The following is a 21,304-nucleotide window of genomic DNA, read 5'->3' as shown; positions in this document are numbered from 1 at the left end:
TTTAATGACCAGATGAAAGGTGAAACAATGCATTTAAATAGAGTCGATGGAACTAAAGAAAATGTTTCTTCTCCACCAGTAGTTCTTCCGTATGGTCCCTATGGAATGTATGGAAACCCTTACGAAAGACCATTTGACCCATTGACTGGTGGAAGTAACTGGTATCATTACGGCCGAAGAAGAAAGACAGTCAAGCTGGAGACAGACGTGAAGAAAGCAACTAAAAAGAACCAAGGAAGAGAGTTATAAAGCAATGAATTCAACAGGGTGAAAAAACAGGTGAAAAAAGAGGTGAGATCTCACCACTTCACCTAAATTTATTTTTGTGCTATGTTTTCATACGTGTGAGGGTGGTGATATCATTAATTTTTAAGTTTATTTTTTATTTTACTGAAAATTTTTATTTGGATGTAAATGACAGAACAAAAGCAACTCATACAAATCGAAAAATATAACAAACATACATTTAAACATTTATTCTTCCTTCCTGAGCATAACATGTTCTTTCAAATACATCCGAGACCAGTTGACTTTTCATTGACTGTGTATAAAGATAGAAATAGTTATATCATTAAACCATACGATGACGAAGGTAAGTTATGTAAATTGTACGTTAAGAAGTTAGAGAAAGTTTATGGCTTCAAGTATGACTACAATAGGGTTAACACTGATGATGAAGATATTGAGGAAAATTTATGAGAACATTAGTGAAGTCGTTAGTGAGAACGATAGTGAGAACGTTTATTTTTTACATTAGTGAGTTCGTTAGTGAAGTGGTTGGCGGCTTTGTAAAGTGTCAAATTCACAAGTATTGGGTAAGGTGGAACGCAGTGCCGCCGTACCCAAGACTTGTATACTAACTCCATATCACAAAAAACCTCCCCGTTTCACAGCGAGAAAAAAATAAAACTGTACACTGATTTTAATTTTCATTTCCAGTCACTTTACTTATTATTTTTTCTTTTTTTCATTTTAATTATAAATTATTTCATAATACGTTTATTTACGTTACCATTTTCTTTATTCTTTTGAATTCCATACTAGACACTTATAGAATATTTTGATTGTTAACGTACTTCATTAGAATGAATCCTTACAAAGGGTATGTCGATCGAATTTACCTAATTGGTATTTCCAATCAGATTGAAGAAGGTAAAATGACATGGGAAGAAGCTTGCACCCATGTTCCCATCGCCCCAACCCTTCAATCAAATGATTTCAAATATTTAGATGTTTCAAAATCTTTTTTACAAAATCAATTTAGCTTACAGAATATCCCATTGCCTAAAGGCAAGAAAGGTTGTAGGGCCAATCCCTACGACCAAATCAAAGCTCTTGCTGTGATACATGACCACTGGGCCTTTCCCTGTGGTCAAACAAAACAATGGAAACGTTTGAAATTACAACAAATTGATGTATCTTATAGAGAAGTACGCAGATACTTCAAAGAAAATCATTTCACCAAGACGCGATTAGAGCATGCCGGGCCAGAAACAGCAGTAAGATATTGGGCGCTTTCACCCAATCTTATCTGGCACGCAGATGTTCATTATTTTAGGGGTGTTCGTGGCCAGTATATTTATGGCATAATCGACGATTTTAGCCGCAAAGTCCTAGCGTGTATACAAATACCAGATATGCTGGCAGCGACGACAGCGAACGTTGCGGCTTCCGCCTTCATTGAATTTGGCGCCCCTTATTGTTTCTGGACCGACAACGGTTCAGAAAATAGGGGCGCCTTTCAAGATCTACTTGATCTTTGGGGCGTCCAATGGCGGCATACAGACTCTCATTTTCCCTACCAAAATGGGAAGATTGAGAGATTCTGACCGACATTGGAGCGCTGCCAAAGCATTCAGGCTATTCCTGCCTTTATTTGGGAGTACAATAATAACACACCGCATGAAGATCTCCCAATTAATCCATTAACTGGAACAAATTACACGCCAAATCAAATGTATCAGCTGAAACCGAAATACACAAATGCAGATACAGAAAGGTTGTGGCAAATATGGGATACAGATACAGGCATGACCGCTGTTGACACATTCACAGCGTAATAATAAACATAATTTTTTAATTTCATTTTTAACAAGTTTTTTTAAATGTATGTAATGAATAATTCATTAGAATATGATAATGCACATTGTAACAGAATAGAACAATCACCAAATTTTTTTTTTGGAATTAAAAAATAAAAGTAAAAAGTATAAAGTAATCTAACCAAAAAAGATATTTAAAAGAATTTTGGAAAAAACAGAATAAGGATAATGATATTATTTTAGATACACAATCGATGTACTGAAGAATAATCCGGTAAAATGATGATATAAAATTAGATTATTTTACAAGTAGCTAAAAGAATAAAACTATAATATAAAATAAATGAAGTTTAATGAAACAATAAAGGTTAAATAAATAATAAAGATTTTTTTTTATATCAGTATTGAAAAAGAAGAAACAGCTGACACTTGGTAGACAACTTCTTTATGTCTAGAAAATTCTATCTTGCCTTTTATTTTTTTCTCGCTGTGAAACGTATTCGGTCTTTTTTTTAAAATTAATTTTTTGTTAAGAGATAAGAGCTAAAACTCGGTAAACAACTTCTTTATGTCTAGAAAATTCTATCTTGCCTTTTATTTTTTTCTCGCTGTGAAACGTATTCGGTCTTTTTTTTAAAAATTAATTTTTGTTAGAGATAAGAGCTAAAACTCGGTAAACAACTCTTTATGTCTAGAAAATTCTATCTTGCCTTTATTTTTTTTCTCGCTGTGAAACGTATTCGTCATTTTTTAAAAATTAATTTTTTGTTAGAGATAAGAGCTAAAACTCGGTAAACAACTTCTTTATGTCTAGAAATTCTATCTTGCCTTTTATTTTTTTCTCGCTGTGAAACGTATTCGGTCTTTTTTTTAAAAATTAATTTTTTGTTAGAGATAAGAGCTAAAACTCGGTAAACAACTTCTTTATGTCTAGAAAATTCTATCTTGCCTTTTATTTTTTTCTCGCTGTGAAACGTATTCGGTCTTTTTTTTAAAAAATTAATTTTTTGTTAGAGATAAGAGCTAAAACTCGGTAAACAACTTCTTTATGTCTAGAAAATTCTATCTTGCCTTTTATTTTTTCTCGCTGTGAAACGTATTCGGTCATTTTTTTTAAAAAATTAATTTTTGTTAGAGATAAGAGCTAAAACTCGGTAAACAACTTCTTTATGTCTAGAAAATTCTATCTTGCCTTTATTTTTTTCTCGCTGTGAAACGTATTCGGTCTTTTTTTAAAAATTAATTTTTTTGTTAGAGATAAGAGCTAAAACTCGGTAAACAACTTCTTTATGTCTAGAAAATTCTATCTTGCCTTTTATTTTTTTCTCGCTGTGAAAACGTATTCGGTCTTTTTTTTAAAAATTAATTTTTTGTTAGAGATAAGAGCTAAAACTCGGTAAACAACTTCTTTATGTCTAGAAAATTCTATCTTGCCTTTTATTTTTTTCTCGCTGTGAAACGTATTCGGTCTTTTTTTTTAAAAATTAATTTTTTGTTAGAGATAAGAGCTAAAACTCGGTAAACAACTTCTTTATTCTAGAAAATTCTATCTTGCCTTTTATTTTTTTCTCGCTGTGAAACGTATTCGGTCATTTTTTTTAAAAAATTAATTTTTTTGTTAGAGATAAGAGCTAAAACTCGGTAAACAACTTCTTTATGTCTAGAAAATTCTATCTTGCCTTTTATTTTTTTTTCTCGCTGTGAAACGTATTCGGTCTTTTTTTAAAAATTAATTTTTTGTTAGAGATAAGAGCTAAAACTCGGTAAACAACTTCTTTATGTCTAGAAAATTCTATCTTGCCTTTTATTTTTTTCTCGCTGTGAAACGTATTCGGTCATTTTTTTAAAAAATTAATTTTTTGTTAGAGATAAGAGCTAAAACTCGGTAAACAACTTCTTTATGTCTAGAAAATTCTATCTTGCCTTTTATTTTTTTCTCGCTGTGAAACGTATTCGGTCTTTTTTTTAAAATTAATTTTTTGTTAGAGATAAGAGCTAAAACTCGGTAAACAACTTCTTTATGTCTAGAAAATTCTATCTTGCCTTTTATTTTTTTTCTCGCTGTGAAACGTATTCGGTCTTTTTTTTAAAAATTAATTTTTTGTTAGAGATAAGAGCTAAAACTCGGTAAACAACTTCTTTATGTCTAGAAAATTCTATCTTGCCTTTTATTTTTTTCTCGCTGTGAAACGTATTCGGTCTTTTTTTAAAAAAATTAATTTTTGTTAGAGATAAGAGCTAAAACTCGGTAAACAACTTCTTTATGTCTAGAAAATTCTATCTTGCCTTTTATTTTTTTCTCGCTGTGAAACGTATTCGGTCATTTTTTTAAAAATTAATTTTTTGTTAGAGATAAGAGCTAAAACTCGGTAAACAACTTCTTTATGTCTAGAAAATTCTATCTTGCCTTTTATTTTTTTCTCGCTGTGAAACGTATTCGGTCATTTTTTTTAAAAATTAATTTTTTGTTAGAGATAAGAGCTAAAACTCGGTAAACAACTTCTTTATGTCTAGAAAATTCTATCTTGCCTTTTATTTTTTTCTCGCTGTGAACGTATTCGGTCTTTTTTTTAAAAATTAATTTTTTGTTAGAGATAAGAGCTAAAACTCGGTAAACTTCTTTATGTCTAGAAAATTCTATCTTGCCTTTTATTTTTTCTCGCTGTGAAACGTATTCGGTCATTTTTTAAAAATTAATTTTTGTTAGAGATAAGAGCTAAAACTCGGTAAACAACTTCTTTATGTCTAGAAAATTTTAACATTCGTCTCCCATTTTTATATATTTGGTTTAGAATGTTCGAAATGCGTAATATGGTCATTAATATTAATTGAAAAAGAACCTTGAATTAATTCAATCTGATCTCACAAAATATTTTAAATTACAAACTTTGTTGTTTGAATAGATAATTAGTATTAAACTCAAATAACTAGTTTATTTTTGAATAAAAATTATTTGAATTTATTCAATTTTGTGAATTTTCCTTTCAAAAAATCAAGTTTGAATATCTTATTTGCCATATAATATAAATACAATGAAACATATTCGAAATTGAAAAGAATGACTTTTTCTGTTCTTTCAATCATTCAAATTGAATTTTGCAATATTGGATTTCTCATTAAATAGCTATTAAAAACAACAAGCAATTTAACTTACATTCAAATTTATTTGTGTTATATTCAATCTTCTAAAAACTTATAATTTTCGGCTATAGCATGATTATATGCTATATAATATAATAAACCTATAATAGTATCATTCTTTCAATTATTTGAAGAGAAAACCGAAAAAATCTATTTTCGGTCTATAACATGGCAAATAGTTCAAAGAACTTTTTAAATTAATTTTTCTTTTTTGGAATTGTGTTTTATCTAGTTATAAAGTGATTATCATCGTGACGAGTATTATTTCAGAAGAATAACATTCTGAATAATTGAATTATCAAAAATCAGTTAAATGCATGCTAATTATTTATAAATAAATATAATAGTAAAAATTTATTTTTAACATTATTTTGAAATGAGTATAAAAAGTTGATAGAATTAGATAGTAAATATGTATCGGAATCTAATTTTACGATTTATATTTTAAATGAATTTCAAAAGAAGAATAAAATGCTCTGAATTTTTTTCGAACACGTTGGGATCAAAATTATCATTTTCAACTCTAAATGCAAGAATGATATTATGTCATGCTAAATATTCCTAGCATTCCAAGACTTCTTTACAAGTTCACAAATCGCGCAGTTTTAACATTCAATTTATTTTACGTCTTTTCATACTTTTCAATAGGATTCAAAATTAATAGCATTTATTTTAAAGCAAGAATGAACGACGTGGATATGCAAACCATGAATGAAGAAGGCCTAACCTTCAAGAGAGTCATTTGTGATACAAAATACGGTAAAGTGTTCCTTGTCCAATGGAACAAATACAGAGAATTGTATTCTTTGGAGAGGGTTGACGTAAGACATTTTGAAGAAAGGCAAACGGATGTTATTAAGAACTTCTACCATACAAACATTATCAATATCTATAGGTACTGGTATCGTGAAAAATACGTCTACATCCTTATGGACTATTGCCCTGTTGATCTTTACCGTCTAGTGACCGTTCAAGGTGTCATTTCTGAACAAAAGTTTATCCAATATTCTTTTGAGATGCTTCAATCCTTAAAAATTTTGCATGATAAAAAATTCTGTCATGGGAACATTCGCCCATCTAAGTTCCTTATCGACCGTTACAATCATATCCGTATATGTGATTTTAGTAATGCAGTATCTGCTTCTGAAGTTTCAGAATCAGAGTTTCAGAAGATGAAATTAGATGACATTTGGAGTTTAGGCGAAACATTTTATTACATGCTTACCGGATTACTAATATCAGATCTTTACATGACAAAGAAGGATGCAAAATCCAGGAATTTTGCCAATGTAAAATATCCTTCATCAATACCAACTGAAATAGCGATGATGGTATCTTGCTGCTTACAATGCAAAGAAAGTAATAGTTTAACTATTGACGATATTTTGCGTTGCTCCATTTATCGACGCAGACGCGCTTCAAGTTCTTCAATTCCTACACAATCCATGGAGCGCTTTTCAAGTAACTCATTGAGAAGTCTTAACGTTATTGTTAAGCCTGTCTTAACAAGAGTTATTTCTTTTAAGTGAAATTTAAAAAAAAAAAAAAAAAAAAAAAAAAAAAGGTATTGGGGCTTCCAGGGGCTGCGCCCCTTCTAGCCCCGAAGATGTTTAGTATAAATGAAGTTCTTATATACGGGTCTTCCAGGAGCTTTTCACAAAATATATATGTTTTCATGTTTTGTCACTTTTCTGTCACTTTTCAGGAAAAAACATTTTTATTATATATATAAAATGAATTTTACAAAACCACCGTTACCCTTCTTTGGAAATAAGAGTAGATGTAAAGATATTCTATTGAGAGAACTTAAGAAACTACCGAATGGTCTAACATTTGTAGATTTGTTCGGTGGAAGTTTCTATATATCTCATTTATGTCATACCGTATTTCCTGACTCAAAGATTATATGCAATGACTTCGACAACTATATGGACCGTCTCAAACATATTCCAGACACAAACAATATATTGAAAGAGTTAAAAGAAAAGATACCTATAGGTAAGATGGAACGTATACCATTAGATAAGAAAGATATTGTGAGAGAGGTTTTGAAAAAGGCAGAGTATATTGACTGGGATAGTATATCTGCTAGACTATTATATAGTGGTGCTATAAGAGTTCATGACATTGAAACACTTATGTCAAAAGTTTTATATCTTAACTATACAAATGTTTTCAAAGAGGACATAGAAAAATATATTGAGGGTATAGAGTTTGTGAGATGTCATTGGACAGAGTTGTATGAAAAATATAAAGACAAGGAAAATGTTTTCTTTATAGTGGACCCGCCGTTCTTTAACACATGGGATTTTCAATACCAAGTAGACTGGACTTTGAGAGACTCTTTAGAAACTTTAGACGTTTTACATAACCATCCATGCTTTTACTTTACATCCGATAAAAGTGGTTTGGAAAGTGTCATGAGATGGTTAGAGGACATACATGACTATGAGTTTAGATACGATAAGATAGAATATGAGAGAGGTCCTATAAACTGGAGAAAGTGTCATAACAAAGAAATTTTATTGGTAAGTAAATGTGGTTTGAAATAGGACTACTTGTTTTAGGTTTTTTCCATTGTGTCATTTACTTATTTGACGTGGCAGAAAGATATAGAGAATATGAAGATGAACCAATACCTGCAAATGTTCAGCATATGTACTCGTAAGAGATATTTTTATCTAATATTAAATGGACGCACAGAACTTAGCGAATGCACAGCAACCTGGACAACCAAACCCAGAGAATATTCCAAATGAAGTTAGAATACAAACTGCAATGGCAAACTATGGTCAAGTGCCAACAGATGTACAAATGCAAACTGCCATGTCAAATGACGCTGCGTTAGGTTTGCCACCATGGTATGCAAATATGAGATGGAAAGAGTTTTATACAAACCCTGAAGTGGGATACAAACAACTTTATGCAGATGACGCGAACACAGGAGTTGACCCAGAATATGTTTTCTACCAGAGGAGAAACAGAATGTATGAGCTCCAGTTAAAGAATGCTATGGAACTCAGAAGGAAACGTAAGAGACTAGGCGGACATTAGATTTTTACATATAGTAAAATGGGTTTCTTCAGTAGTATTGGAAACTTCTTTCGAAATGTTGGAAGAGGTATATGGAATGGAATAAAAACCGTAGGAAGAGGAATTTGGAACGGAGTCAAAAATATTGGTAAAAGAGTAGGTCAGTTTGTTGGTATTATACCTAAAGACCCTGAACCAGAAGAACAAGCTCCTGTTATACAACAGCCTGAACCTGCACCACAGTCTAGTTGGCAACCAAATCCAACACCTCAACCGTATTAAAAAATTATATTTTTACCGTTCGATAGTAGTTGTATATGAAACTAAGTTCTAAGTAAAACGCATGGTATAATGGAATTATTCTTTTTCTTCCATCTGTAGTAAACCATACTTGAAAATCCGAAATACTTCCACTTGGTGGTTCGTATAACTTTGTAGGTTTTTCGTAAAAGTCATTTGCCAAGCATAAGAAAGAGTTTTGGGCGCCAGAAAATGAAGCATGAACAATAATAGCAGCTGGGTCGAAAACATCTTTAAATAAATATGGTTCATCTCTTGCATATCGACTGTAAATATTTGCTAAAGGAAGTTCGACTTTCTGATTTAACATTCTTTGCAAATAATACCATGACATTGCAGTGAATTCTGTATATATTTGTTCGTCTTTCTTTGGATTGTCTTCGTAGATTTGAAATGACACTTGTGAATTTTGTTTGTCATATACAATTCTCACATAAAGTGTGCTCTCGGTATTTGCATATTCATCAGCATATTTTGCATAACATGAATTTATTTTATCTTCTATATTTTTTAACGCAGTCTGTAGAGAAGATGAAAGGTCAACTTGTATTAGCTCAATTTCTTCCCACATTTTTCGTTTCCCTTCAGATATATAATCTATATGAAACCTTACAATAAATGGAAAACTTTTATCTTCTACAGACACAAACTTCATTCTACGAAAGCCAATAGCTTTTGTGACAGATGGGTCTCTTAGCCATCTTAATGGGTAGTCAAAACGATAGCCTTCATGCTTTACGGTCTCTGTCTCAAACTTTTGACCGACATTAGTAAAAAGTTCATCTAATGGTTTAGTTGTAGCAACTCTTGAATTTTCTTTTTCTATTGGAAGCATATTTTATCTAGAATAAAAATGTCAAATGAAACAGCGTCTATGAGAGAAATACAACACAACCGACAACTCATTATGCAAGCTCTAAATAAGAACACAACAAACTTTTCAAACTATTCTAAGATATCTGAGTCATTGAAAGAAGGAAACTTAAAACTGACATTAAACCCAATGACAGATGAGTTTCTGTTTCAAGACAATAAGAACCATACTGTCTGTATAAATCCAACAAAAAGAACTTTAAACGAGAAACCTATAGATGAACTTCTTTTGAAGGCAGATATTGACAACAAAGCTGACAAAGAGTATGTCATTGAAAAAGTTCAAGAAGAACATGACAGAGCAGATGCAACATATGCAACAAAAGAGGATGTTGACAACAAAGCTGACAAAGAGTATGTCATTGAAAAAGTTCAAGAAGAACATGACAGAGCAGATGCAACATATGCAACAAAAGCAGATGTTGACAACAAAGCTGACAAAGAGTATGTCATTGAAAAAGTTCAAGAAGAACATGACAGAGCAGATGCAACATATGCAACAAAAGCAGATGTTGACAACAAAGCTGACAAAGAGTATGTCATTGAAAAAGTTCAAGAAGAACATGACAGAGCAGATGCAACATATGCAACAAAAGAACATACTCATCCTGAACTAGCAGACAAAACATATGTTGACAATAAAATGTCAAGTGAAGTGACAAGAGCTGACAAAGAATATTCTAAAAAGACTCATACACATACCATTGCAAATATTACAAACTTACAAGAAAAGTTAGATGGCAAAGCTGACAAGAACCATACACATACCATTGCAAATATTACAAACTTACAAGAAACCTTAAACAGGAAAAGTGACGTTGGACATACACATACCATTGCAAATATTACAAACTTACAAGAAACCTTAAACAGGAAAAGTGACGTTGGACATACACATACAAGTTTTACAACTTTTACAGCAGATGATATTACACTAAACACAACCTTGCCAAGTAAAGCTCCAACAATACCACCGGCAACAAGTCTTGTAGATACTTTGATATCTAATGACAATAGTATTATACATCTAAGACAGGAACTCAATGTGCTTAAACAAATTTTGCCGAATCTTATTTACCCGGTTGGCTCTATTTATACGTCAATGAACTCTACCAGACCAGAAGTAGTACTTGGTTTTGGAACTTGGACTCAAATAGTCGACAGGTTTTTGTATTGTGCAAACTCTTCAAAGGAAACAGGTGGAAGTAAAACGATTTCAGGTGCAAATTTACCTGCGCACAGTCACTACGTAAGTTTAACTACATCTGAAGCAGGTTTGCATAAGCATAGATTTGGGATTGGTCAGGAATGACAAAAGGTAAAGGATATGATGTTAAAGACGACGTTAAGTTTGCTATAAATTGTTACTGGAGTAACACTGAGGAGGAGGAAACCATACACATCGCGTTTCAGGTATACGCAAACAACGGGACAAAGTAAAGACTACATGCCACCTTACATGACAGTTTACGCATGGTATAGAATTGCTTAGTCGTCATTTTCAACTTCTTTAGCATATTCGTCAGGAGTTGTCTTATATTTGTTAGGAACTGTCTTTGAAAGTATACCACCTTGAACTTTGACAAGTTTGAAACGAGGTCTGACAATAGTAGTTTTATCTTCTGCTTGCAGTGTGTACATTTTGCCATGTTTGCCTAAAACTTCATAATATTCTCTTGTATACTTTCTTCTATTTTTACGAACACGAATGAGTACCTGTCGAGTTCCCATTGTTGTCATAGTCAATAGTATTTTCATATGGGTCGCGTTTAGGTATTTCTATTTTTACTTTGTCACCTTTCTTAAGTTTGAAGCCTGGCATTCTTTCTTGTTTGTCTCTTTTGACTAAACTATTAAATATATAGTCTTTCTCTAAGTCAGGGTTGTTTTTCATTTCTTCGGGGGAGTGGTTTCCCAAACCTTTTTGTTTACGGCTATTGTAAATATTTAAAACTTGTCTCATCTTTGCCATGGAGAAGTGTCTATATTTGTCGTCATATGACATTTCATTTGCTTCACCACCTTGTGGTTGTTTAAGTCTCTTAAGATTTTTATACAACTGTCAATGACACCAAGAGCAGAATGGTTTTGGTCGACAATGAAATATTGGTTTACATTTTTTGAACGCAGATAGTTTTTAATATCGTCTGATTTGAAAGAACTTTCACAGTCAGATGTCAGTTTTGTTGGATGGTATTTGTCAACGAATATTGTCAAAGCAGTTTTCACATCTAAAATATTTTTGGACTGTGAGAGAGATACTCCTGAAAACATGAGCAACATGACTTGACAAACAGACGGATTAATGAGAGGCAGCTTCATGATTATTTTTTGAATAACTGAAGGTGTCACCATGTACCATGTCCACCAGTTAATTAACTTCTCTGAAAAAATGAACAACACATGACATTTTGACAACACAGCAGGATAATGAGAAGGCACTTATGAATTATTTTTGAAATAACTGAAGTGTCACCATGTCACATGTCACCAGTTAATTAACTTCTTGAAAAAATGAGACACATGACATTTTGACAACACAGCAGGATTAATGAGGAAGGCACTTATGAATTATTTTTGAATAACTGAAGGTGTCACCATGTCACATGTCACCAGGTTATTAACTTCTCTGAAAAAATGAGACAACATGACATTTTGACAACACAGCAGGATAATGAGGAAGGCATTTATGAATTATTTTGAATAACTGAAGGTGTACATGTCACATGTCACCAGGTTAATTAACTTCTCTGAAAAATGAGACAACATGACATTTTGACACACAGCAGGATTAATGAGGAAGACTTATGAATTATTTTTGAATAACTGAAGGTGTCACATGTCACCATGTCACCAGGTAATTAACTTCTCTGAAAAAATGAGACAACATGACATTTTGACAACACAGCAGGATTAATGAGAAGACTTATGAATTATTTTTGAATAACTGAAGGTGTTCACCATGTCACCATGTCACCAGGTTAATTAACTTCTCTGAAAAAATGAGACAACATGACATTTTGACAACACAGCAGTTAATGAGGAAGGATTATGAATTATTTTTGAATAACTGAAGGTGTCACCATGTCACATGTCACCAGGTTAATTAACTTCTCTGAAAAAATGAGACAACATGACATTTTGACAACACAGCAGATTAATGAAGGAAGGCACTTATGAATTATTTTGAATACTGAAGGTGTCACATGTCACCATGTCACCAGGTTAATTAACTTCTCTGAAAAAATGAGACAACATGACATTTTGACAACACAGCAGGATTAATGAGGAAGGACTTATGAATTATTTTTGAAAACTGAAGGTGTCACATGTCACATGTACCAGGTCAATTAACTTCTCTGAAAAATGAGACAACATGAATATTTGACAACACAGCAGATTAATGAGGAAGGCATTATGAATTATTTTTGAATAACTGAAGGTGTCACCCATGTCACCATCACCAGGTTAATTAACTTCTCTGAAAAATGAGACAACATGACATTTTGACAACATCAGCAGGATAATGAGGAAGCACTTATGAATTATTTTTGAAAAACTGAAGGTGTCACCATGTCACCATGTCACCAGGTTAATTAACTTCTCTGAAAAAATGAGACAACATGACATTTTGACAACACAGCAGATAATGAGGAAGGACTTATGAATTATTTTTGAATAACTGAAGGTGTCACCATGTCACCATGTCACAGGTTAATTAACTTCTCTGAAAAAATGAGACAACATGACATTTTGACAACACAGCAGGATAATGAGGAAGCATTATGAATTATTTTTGAATAACTGAAGTGTCACCATGTACCTATGTCACCAGGTAATTAACTTCTCTGAAAAAATGAGACAACATGACATTTTGACAACACAGCAGGATTAATGAAGGAAGGCACTTATGAATTATTTTTGAATAACTGAAGGTTCCATGTCACCATGTCACCAGGTTAATTAACTTCTCTGAAAAAATGAGACAACATGACATTTTGACAACACAGCAGGATTAATGGAAGGACTTATGAATTATTTTTGAATAACTGAAGGTGTCACCATGTCACCATGCTCACCAGGTTAATTAACTTCTCTGAAAAAATGAGACAACATGACATTTTGACAACATCAGCAGGATAATGAGAAGGCACTTATGAATTATTTTTGAAAACTGAAGGTGTCACCATGTCACCAATGTCACCAGGTTAATTAACTTCTCTGAAAAAATGAGACAAATGACATTTTGACAACACAGCAGATTATGAGGAAGGCATTATGAATTATTTTTGAAAACTGAAGGTGTACCATGTCACCATGTCACCAGGTTAAATTAACTTCTCTGAAAAAATGAGACAACATGACATTTTGACAACACAGCAGGATTAATGAGGAAGGCACTTATGAATTATTTTTGAAAACTGAAGGTTGTCACCATGTACCATGTCACCAGGTTAATTAACTTCTCTGAAAAAATGAGACAACATGACATTTTGACAACAGCAGGATTAATGAGGAAGGACTTATGAATTATTTTTGAATAACTGAAGGTGTCACCATGTCACAATGTCACCAGGTTAATTAACTTCTCTGAAAAAATGAGACAACATGACATTTGACAACACAGCAGATAATGAGGAAGGTTATGAATTATTTTTGAATAACTGAAGGTGTCACCATGTCACCATGTCACCAGGTTAATTAACTCTCTCTGAAAAAATGAGACAACATGACATTTTGACAACACAGCAGATTAAGAGGAAGGCACTTATGAATTATTTTTGAATAACTGAAGGTGTCACCATGTCACAATGTCACCAGGTCAATTAACTTCTCTGAAAAAATGAGACAACATGACATTTTGACAACACAGCAGATTAATGAGGAAGGCACTTATGAATTATTTTTGAATACTGAAGGTTTCACCATGTCACCATGTCACCAGGTTAATTAACTTCTCTGAAAAAATGAAGACAACATGACATTTTGACAACACAGCAGGATTAATGAGGAAGACTTATGAATTATTTTTGAAATAACTGAAGGTGTCCATGTCCCATGTCACCAGGTTAATTAACTTCTCTGAAAAAAATGAGACAACATGACATTTTGACAACACAGCAGGATTAATGAGAAGGCACTTATGAATTATTTTTGAATAACTGAAGGTGTCACCATGTCACCATGTTCACCAGGTTAATTAACTTCTCTGAAAAAATGAGACAACATGACATTTTGACAACACAGCAGGATAATGAGAAGGCACTTATGAATTATTTTTGAATAACTGAAGGTGTCACCATGTCACCATGTACCAGGTTAATTAACTTCTCTGAAAAAATGAGACAACATGACATTTTGACAACACAGCAGATTATGAGGAAGGCACTTTATGAATTATTTTTGAATAACTGAAGGTTGTCACCATGTCACCATGTCACCAGGTAATTAACTTCTCTGAAAAAATGAGACAACATGACATTTTGACAACACAGCAGATTAATGGAAGGCATTATGAATTATTTTTGAATAACTGAAGGTGTCACCATGTCCACCATGTCACCAGGTTAATTAACTTCTCTGAAAAAATGAGACAACATGACATTTTGACAACACAGCAGGATTAATGAGAAGGACTTATGAATTATTTTTGAAAACTGAAGGTGTACCATGTCACCATGTCACAGGTTAATTAACTTCTCTGAAAAAATGAGACAACATGACATTTTGACAACACAGCAGAATTAATGAGGAAGGCATTATGAATTATTTTTGAATAACTGAAGGTGTACCATGTCACCATGTCACCAGGTTAATTAACTTCTCTGAAAAAATGAGACAACATGACATTTTGACAACACAGCAGATTAATGAGGAAGGCACTTTATGAATTATTTTTGAATAACTGAAGGTGTCACCATGTCACCATGTCACCAGGTTAATTAACTCTCTGAAAAATGAGACAACATGACATTTTGACAACACAGCAGGATTAATGAGGAAGGCACTTATGAATTATTTTTGAAATAACTGAAGGTGTCACCATGTCACCATGTCACCAGGTAATTAACTTCTCTGAAAAAATGAGACAACATGACATTTTGACAAACAGCAGGATTAATGAGGAAGGCACTTATGAATTATTTTTGAATAACTGAAGGTGTCACATGTACCAATGTCACCAGGTTAATTAACTTCTCTGAAAAAATGAGACAACATGACATTTTGACAACACAGCAGATTAATGAGGAAGGCACTTATGAATTATTTTTGAATAACTGAAGGTGTCACCATGTACCAATGTCACCAGGTTAATTAACTTCTCTGAAAAAATGAGACAACATGACATTTGACAACACAGCAGGATAATGAGGAAGGCACTTATGAATTATTTTTGAAAACTGAAGGTGTCACCATGTCACCAGTCACAGGTTAATTAACTTCTCTGAAAAAATGAGACAACATGACATTTTGACAACACAGCAGGATTAAGAGGAAGATTATGAATTATTTTTGAATAACTGAAGGTGTACCATGTCACCATGTCACAGGTTAATTAACTTCTCTGAAAAAATGAGACAACATGACATTTTGACAACATGCAGATAATGAGGAAGGCACTATGAATTATTTTGAATAACTGAAGGTGTCACCATGTCACCATGTCACCAGGTTAATTAACTTCTCTGAAAAAATGAGACAACATGACATTTTGACAACACAGGATTAATGAGGAAGGCATTATGAATTATTTTTGAATAACTGAAGGTGTCACCATGTCACCATGTCACCAGGTTATATAACTTCTCTGAAAAAATGAGACAACATGACATTTTGACAACACAGCGGATTAATGAGGAAGGCATTATGAATTATTTTTGAATAACTGAAGGTGTCACCATGTACCATGTCACCAGGTTATTAACTTCTCTGAAAAATGAGACAACATGACATTTTGACAACACAGCAGGATAATGAGGAAGGCATTATGAATTATTTTTGAAAACTGAAGGTGTCACCATGTTCACCAGGTTAATTAACTTCTCTGAAAAAATGAGACAACATGACATTTTGACAACACAGCAGATTAATGAGGAAGGACTTATGAATTATTTTTGAATAACTGAAGTGTCACCATGTCACCATGTCACAGGTTAATTAACTTCTCTGAAAAATGAGACAACATGACATTTTGACAACACAGCAGGATTGAAGAGGAAGGCACTTATGAATTATTTTTGAATAACTGAAGGTGTCACCATGTCACCATGTCACCAGGTTAATTAACTTCTCTGAAAAAATGAGACAACATGACATTTTGACAACACAGCAGGATTAATGAGGAGCACTTATGAATTATTTTTGAATAACTGAAGGTGTCACCATGTACCATGTCACCAGGTTAATTAACTTCTCTGAAAAAATGAGACAACATGACATTTTGACAACACGCAGGATTAATGAGGAAGGCACTTATGAATTATTTTTGAATAACTGAAGGTGTCCCATGTCACCATGTCCACCAGGTAATTAACTTCTCTGAAAAAATGAGACAACATGACATTTTGACAACACAGCAGGATTAATAGGAAGGCATTATGAATTATTTTTGAATAACTGAAGGTGTCACATGTCACCATGTCACCAGGTTAATAATTAACTTCTCTGAAAAAATGAGACAACATGACATTTTGACAACACAGCAGGATTAATGAGGAAGGCACTTATGAATTATTTGTAATAACTGAAGGTGTCACCATGTCACCATGTCACCAGGTTAATTAACTTCTCTGAAAAAATGAGACAACATGACATTTTGACAACACAGCAGGATTAATGAGAAGGCACTTATGAATTATTTTTGAATAACTGAAGGTGTACCATGTCACCATGTCACCAGGTTAATTAACTTCTCTGAAAAATGAGACAACATGACATTTTGACAACACAGCAGGATTAATGAGGAAGGCATTATGAATTATTTTTGAATAACTGAAGGTGTACCATTGTCACCATGTCACCAGGTTAATTAACTTCTCTGAAAAAATGAGACAACATGACATTTTGACAACACAGCAGGAATTAATGAGAAGGCACTATGAATTATTTTTGAATAACTGAAGGTGTCACATGTACCATGTCACCAGGTTAATTAACTTCTCTGAAAAAATGAGACAACATGACATTTTGACAACACATCAGGATTAATGAGGAAGGCACTTATGAATTATTTTTGAATAACTGAAGGTGTCACCATGTCACCATGTCACCAGGTAATTAACTTCTCTGAAAAAATGAGAACAACATGACATTTTGACAACACAGCAGATTAATGAGGAAGGCACTTATGAATTATTTTTGAATAACTGAAGGTGTCACCATGTCACTATGTACCAGGTTAATTAACTTCTCTGAAAAAATGAGACAACATGACATTTTGACAACACAGCAGGATTAATGAGGAAGCACTTATGAATTATTTTTGAAGAACTGAAGGTGTACCATGTCACCATGTCACCAGGTAATTAACTTCTCTGAAAAAATGAGACAACATGACATTTTGACAACACAGCAGATAATGAGGAAGGCATTATGAATTATTTTTGAATAACTGAAGGTGTCACCAATGTCACCATGTCACAGGTTAATTAACTTCTCTGAAAAAATGAGACAACATGACATTTTGACAACACAGCAGGATAAGAGGAAGGCATTATGAATTATTTTTGAATAACTGAAGGTGTACCATGTCACCATGTCACCAGGTTATTAACTTCTCTGAAAAATGAGACAACATGACATTTTGACAACACAGCAGGATTAATGAGGAAGCACTTATGAATTATTTTTGAATAACTGAAGGTGTCACCATGTCACCATTCACCAGGTTAATTAACTTCTCTGAAAAAATGAGACAACATGACATTTTGACAAACACAGAGATTATGGAAGCACTTATGAATTATTTTTGAAAACTGAAGTGTCACCATGTCACCATGTCACCAGGTAATTAACTTCTCTGAAAAAATGAGACAACATGACATTTTGACAACACAGCAGGATAATGAGGAAGGCACTTATGAATTATTTTTGAATAACTGAAGGTGTCACCATGTCACCATGTCACCAGGTTAATTAACTTCTCTGAAAAATGAGACAACATGACATTTTGACAACACAGCAGAATTAATGAGGAAGCACTTATGAATTATTTTTGAATAACTGAAGGTGTCACCATGTCACATGTCACCAGGTTAATTAACTTCTCTGAAAAAATGAGACAACATGACATTTTGACAACACAGCAGATTAATGAGGAAGGCACTTATGAATTATTTTTGAATAACTGAAGGTGTCACCATGTCACCATGTCACCAGGTTAATTAACTTCTCTGAAAAAATGAGACAACATGACATTTTGACAACACAGCAGATTAATGAGGAAGGCACTTATGAATTATTTTTGAATAACTGAAGGTGTCACCATGTCACCATGTCACCAGGTTAATTAACTTCTCTGAAAAAATGAGACAACATGACATTTTGACAACACAGCAGATTAAGGAAGGCACTTATGAATTATTTTTGAAAACTGAAGGTGTCACCATGTCACCATGTCCAGGTTATTAACTTCTCTGAAAAAATGAGACAACATGACATTTTGACAACAAGCAGATTAATGAGGAAGGCACTTATGAATTATTTTTGAATAACTGAAGGTGTACCATGTCACCATGTCACCAGGTTAATTAACTTCTCTGAAAAAATGAGACAACATGACATTTTGACAACACAGCAGGATAATGAGGAAGGACTTATGAATTATTTTTGAATAACTGAAGGTGTCACCATGTCACCATGTCACAGCGTTAATTAACTTCTCTGAAAAAATGAGACAACATGACATTTTGACAACACAGCGATAATGAGGAAGGATTATGAATTATTTTTTGAAAACTGAAGGTGTCACCATGTCACCATGTCACCAGGTTAATTAACTTCTCTGAAAAAATGAGACAACTGACATTTTGACAACACAGCAGATAAGAGAAGGCACTTATGAATTATTTTTGAAAACTGAAGGTGTCCCATGTCACCATGTCACCAGGTTAATTAACTTCTCTGAAAAAATGAGACAACATGACATTTTGACACACAGCAGGATTAATGAGGAAGGACTTATGAATTATTTTTGAATAACTGAAGGTGTCACCATGTCCACATGTCACAGGTTAATTAACTTCTCTGAAAAAATGAGACAACATGACATTTTGACAACACAGCAGGATAATGAGGAAGGACTTATGAATTATTTTTGAATAACTGAAGGTTCACCATGTCACCATATGTCACAAGGTTAATTAACTTCTCTGAAAAAATGAGAACAACATGACATTTTGACAACACAGCAGGATTAATGAGAAGGACTATGAATTATTTTTGAATAACTGAAGGTGTTACCATGTCACATGTCCAGGTTAATTAACTTCTCTGAAAAAATGAGACAACATGACATTTTGACAACACAGCAGGAATTAATGAGGAAGGCACTTTGAATTATTTGAATAACTGAAGGTGTCACCATGTCACCATGTCACACCAGGTTAATTAACTTCTCTGAAAAAATGAGACACATGACATTTTGACAACACAGCAGATTAATGAGGAAGGCATTATGAATTATTTTTGAATAACTGAAGGTGTCACCATGTCACCATGTCACCAGGTTAATTAACTTCTCTGAAAAAATGAGACAACATGACATTTTGACAACACAGCAGATTAATGAGGAAGGACTTATGAATTATTTTTGAATAACTGAAGGTGTCACCATGTCACCATGTCACCAGGTTAATTAACTTCTCTGAAAAAATGAGACAACATGACATTTTGACAACACAGCAGGATAATGAGGAAGGCATTATGAATTATTTTTGAATAACTGAAGGTGTCACCATGTCACCATGTCACCAGGTTAATTAACTTCTCTGAAAAAATGAGACAACATGACATTTTGACAACACACAGATAATGAGGAAGGCATTATGAATTATTTTGAATACTGAAGGTGTCACCATGTACCATGTCACCAGGTTAATTAACTTCTCTGAAAAAATGAGACAACATGACATTTTGACAACACAGCAGGATAATGAGAAGCACTTATGAATTATTTTGAATAACTGAAGGTGTCACCATGTCACCAATGTCACCAGGTTAATTAACTTCTCTGAAAAAATGAGACAACATGACATTTTGACAACACAGCAGGATTATGAGGAAGGCACTTATGAATTATTTTTGAATAACTGAAGGTGTCACCATGTCACATGTCACCAGGTTAATTAACTTCTCTGAAAAATGAGACAACATGACATTTTGACACACAGCAGGATTAATGAGAAGGCACTTATGAATTATTTTTGAAAACTGAAGGTGTCACATGTCACCATGTCACCAGGTTAATTAACTTCTCTGAAAAAATGAGACAACATGACATTTTGACAACACAGCGGATAATGGAAGGCATTATGAATTATTTTTGAATAACTGAAGGTGACCATGTCACCATGTCACCAGGTTAATTAACTTCTCTGAAAAAATGAGACAACATGACATTTTGACAACACAGCAGGATTAATGAGGAAGGCATTATGAATTATTTTTGAATAACTGAAGGTGTCACGCATGTCACCAGGTAATTAACTTCTCTGAAAAAATGAGACAACATGACATTTTGACAACACAGCAGATTAAGAGGAAGGCATTATGAATTATTTTTGAATAACTGAAGGTGTCACCATGTCACCATGTCACCAGGTAATTAACTTCTCTGAAAAAATGAGACAACATGACATTTTGACAACACAGCGGATTAATGAGAAGGCACTTATGAATTATTTTTGAATAACTGA

General features: G+C 33.2%; 5 protein-coding genes across 5 annotated transcripts, besides 5 other annotated features; 4 read left to right on the top strand and 1 right to left on the bottom strand.

Annotated features, from left to right (window-relative positions):
- Window positions 1-793: part of a mobile genetic element that runs on past the window's edge.
- A 292-nt stretch (window positions 794-1,085) lies between these two features.
- Window positions 1,086-1,684, top strand: TVAGG3_0854670 (uncharacterized protein; the record flags this gene model as incomplete). Its single annotated transcript, XM_051249418.1, has 1 exon — window positions 1,086-1,684. A coding segment is annotated over one exon (599 nt), but the record flags the coding sequence as incomplete, so codon positions are not given.
- Window positions 1,086-2,057: a mobile genetic element.
- A 266-nt stretch (window positions 2,058-2,323) lies between these two features.
- Window positions 2,324-2,352: a mobile genetic element.
- Window positions 2,353-4,517: 2,165 nt separating this feature from the next.
- Window positions 4,518-5,350: a mobile genetic element.
- A 516-nt stretch (window positions 5,351-5,866) lies between these two features.
- On the top strand, window positions 5,867-6,712 carry TVAGG3_0854630 (histone serine kinase protein; the record flags this gene model as incomplete). Its single annotated transcript, XM_001295842.1, has 1 exon — window positions 5,867-6,712. The coding sequence occupies one exon, from the start codon at window positions 5,867-5,869 to the stop codon at window positions 6,710-6,712; it is 846 nt and encodes a 281-aa protein (XP_001295843.1).
- Window positions 6,713-6,916: 204 nt separating this feature from the next.
- On the top strand, window positions 6,917-7,735 carry TVAGG3_0854620 (phage tail repeat-like family; the record flags this gene model as incomplete). Its single annotated transcript, XM_051249417.1, has 1 exon — window positions 6,917-7,735. One exon carries the CDS (start codon window positions 6,917-6,919, stop codon window positions 7,733-7,735), a length of 819 nt encoding a protein of 272 aa, XP_051084892.1.
- A 520-nt stretch (window positions 7,736-8,255) lies between these two features.
- On the top strand, window positions 8,256-8,498 carry TVAGG3_0854610 (serine threonine-protein phosphatase family; the record flags this gene model as incomplete). Its single annotated transcript, XM_051249416.1, has 1 exon — window positions 8,256-8,498. One exon carries the CDS (start codon window positions 8,256-8,258, stop codon window positions 8,496-8,498), a length of 243 nt encoding a protein of 80 aa, XP_051084891.1.
- Window positions 8,499-8,866: 368 nt separating this feature from the next.
- TVAGG3_0854600 (uncharacterized protein) lies at window positions 8,867-9,351 on the bottom strand (the record flags this gene model as incomplete). Its single annotated transcript, XM_051249415.1, has 1 exon — window positions 8,867-9,351. A coding segment is annotated over one exon (485 nt), but the record flags the coding sequence as incomplete, so codon positions are not given.
- Window positions 9,352-10,080: 729 nt separating this feature from the next.
- Window positions 10,081-21,304: part of a mobile genetic element that runs on past the window's edge.

This window comes from Trichomonas vaginalis, chromosome VI (assembly GCF_026262505.1).
Source record: "Trichomonas vaginalis G3 chromosome VI, whole genome shotgun sequence".
In the NCBI taxonomy this organism is placed as follows: Eukaryota; Parabasalia; order Trichomonadida; family Trichomonadidae; genus Trichomonas; species Trichomonas vaginalis.
The sequence above is the reverse complement of the archived record's forward strand: the minus strand, read 5'-3'. Positions and strand labels throughout refer to the sequence as shown.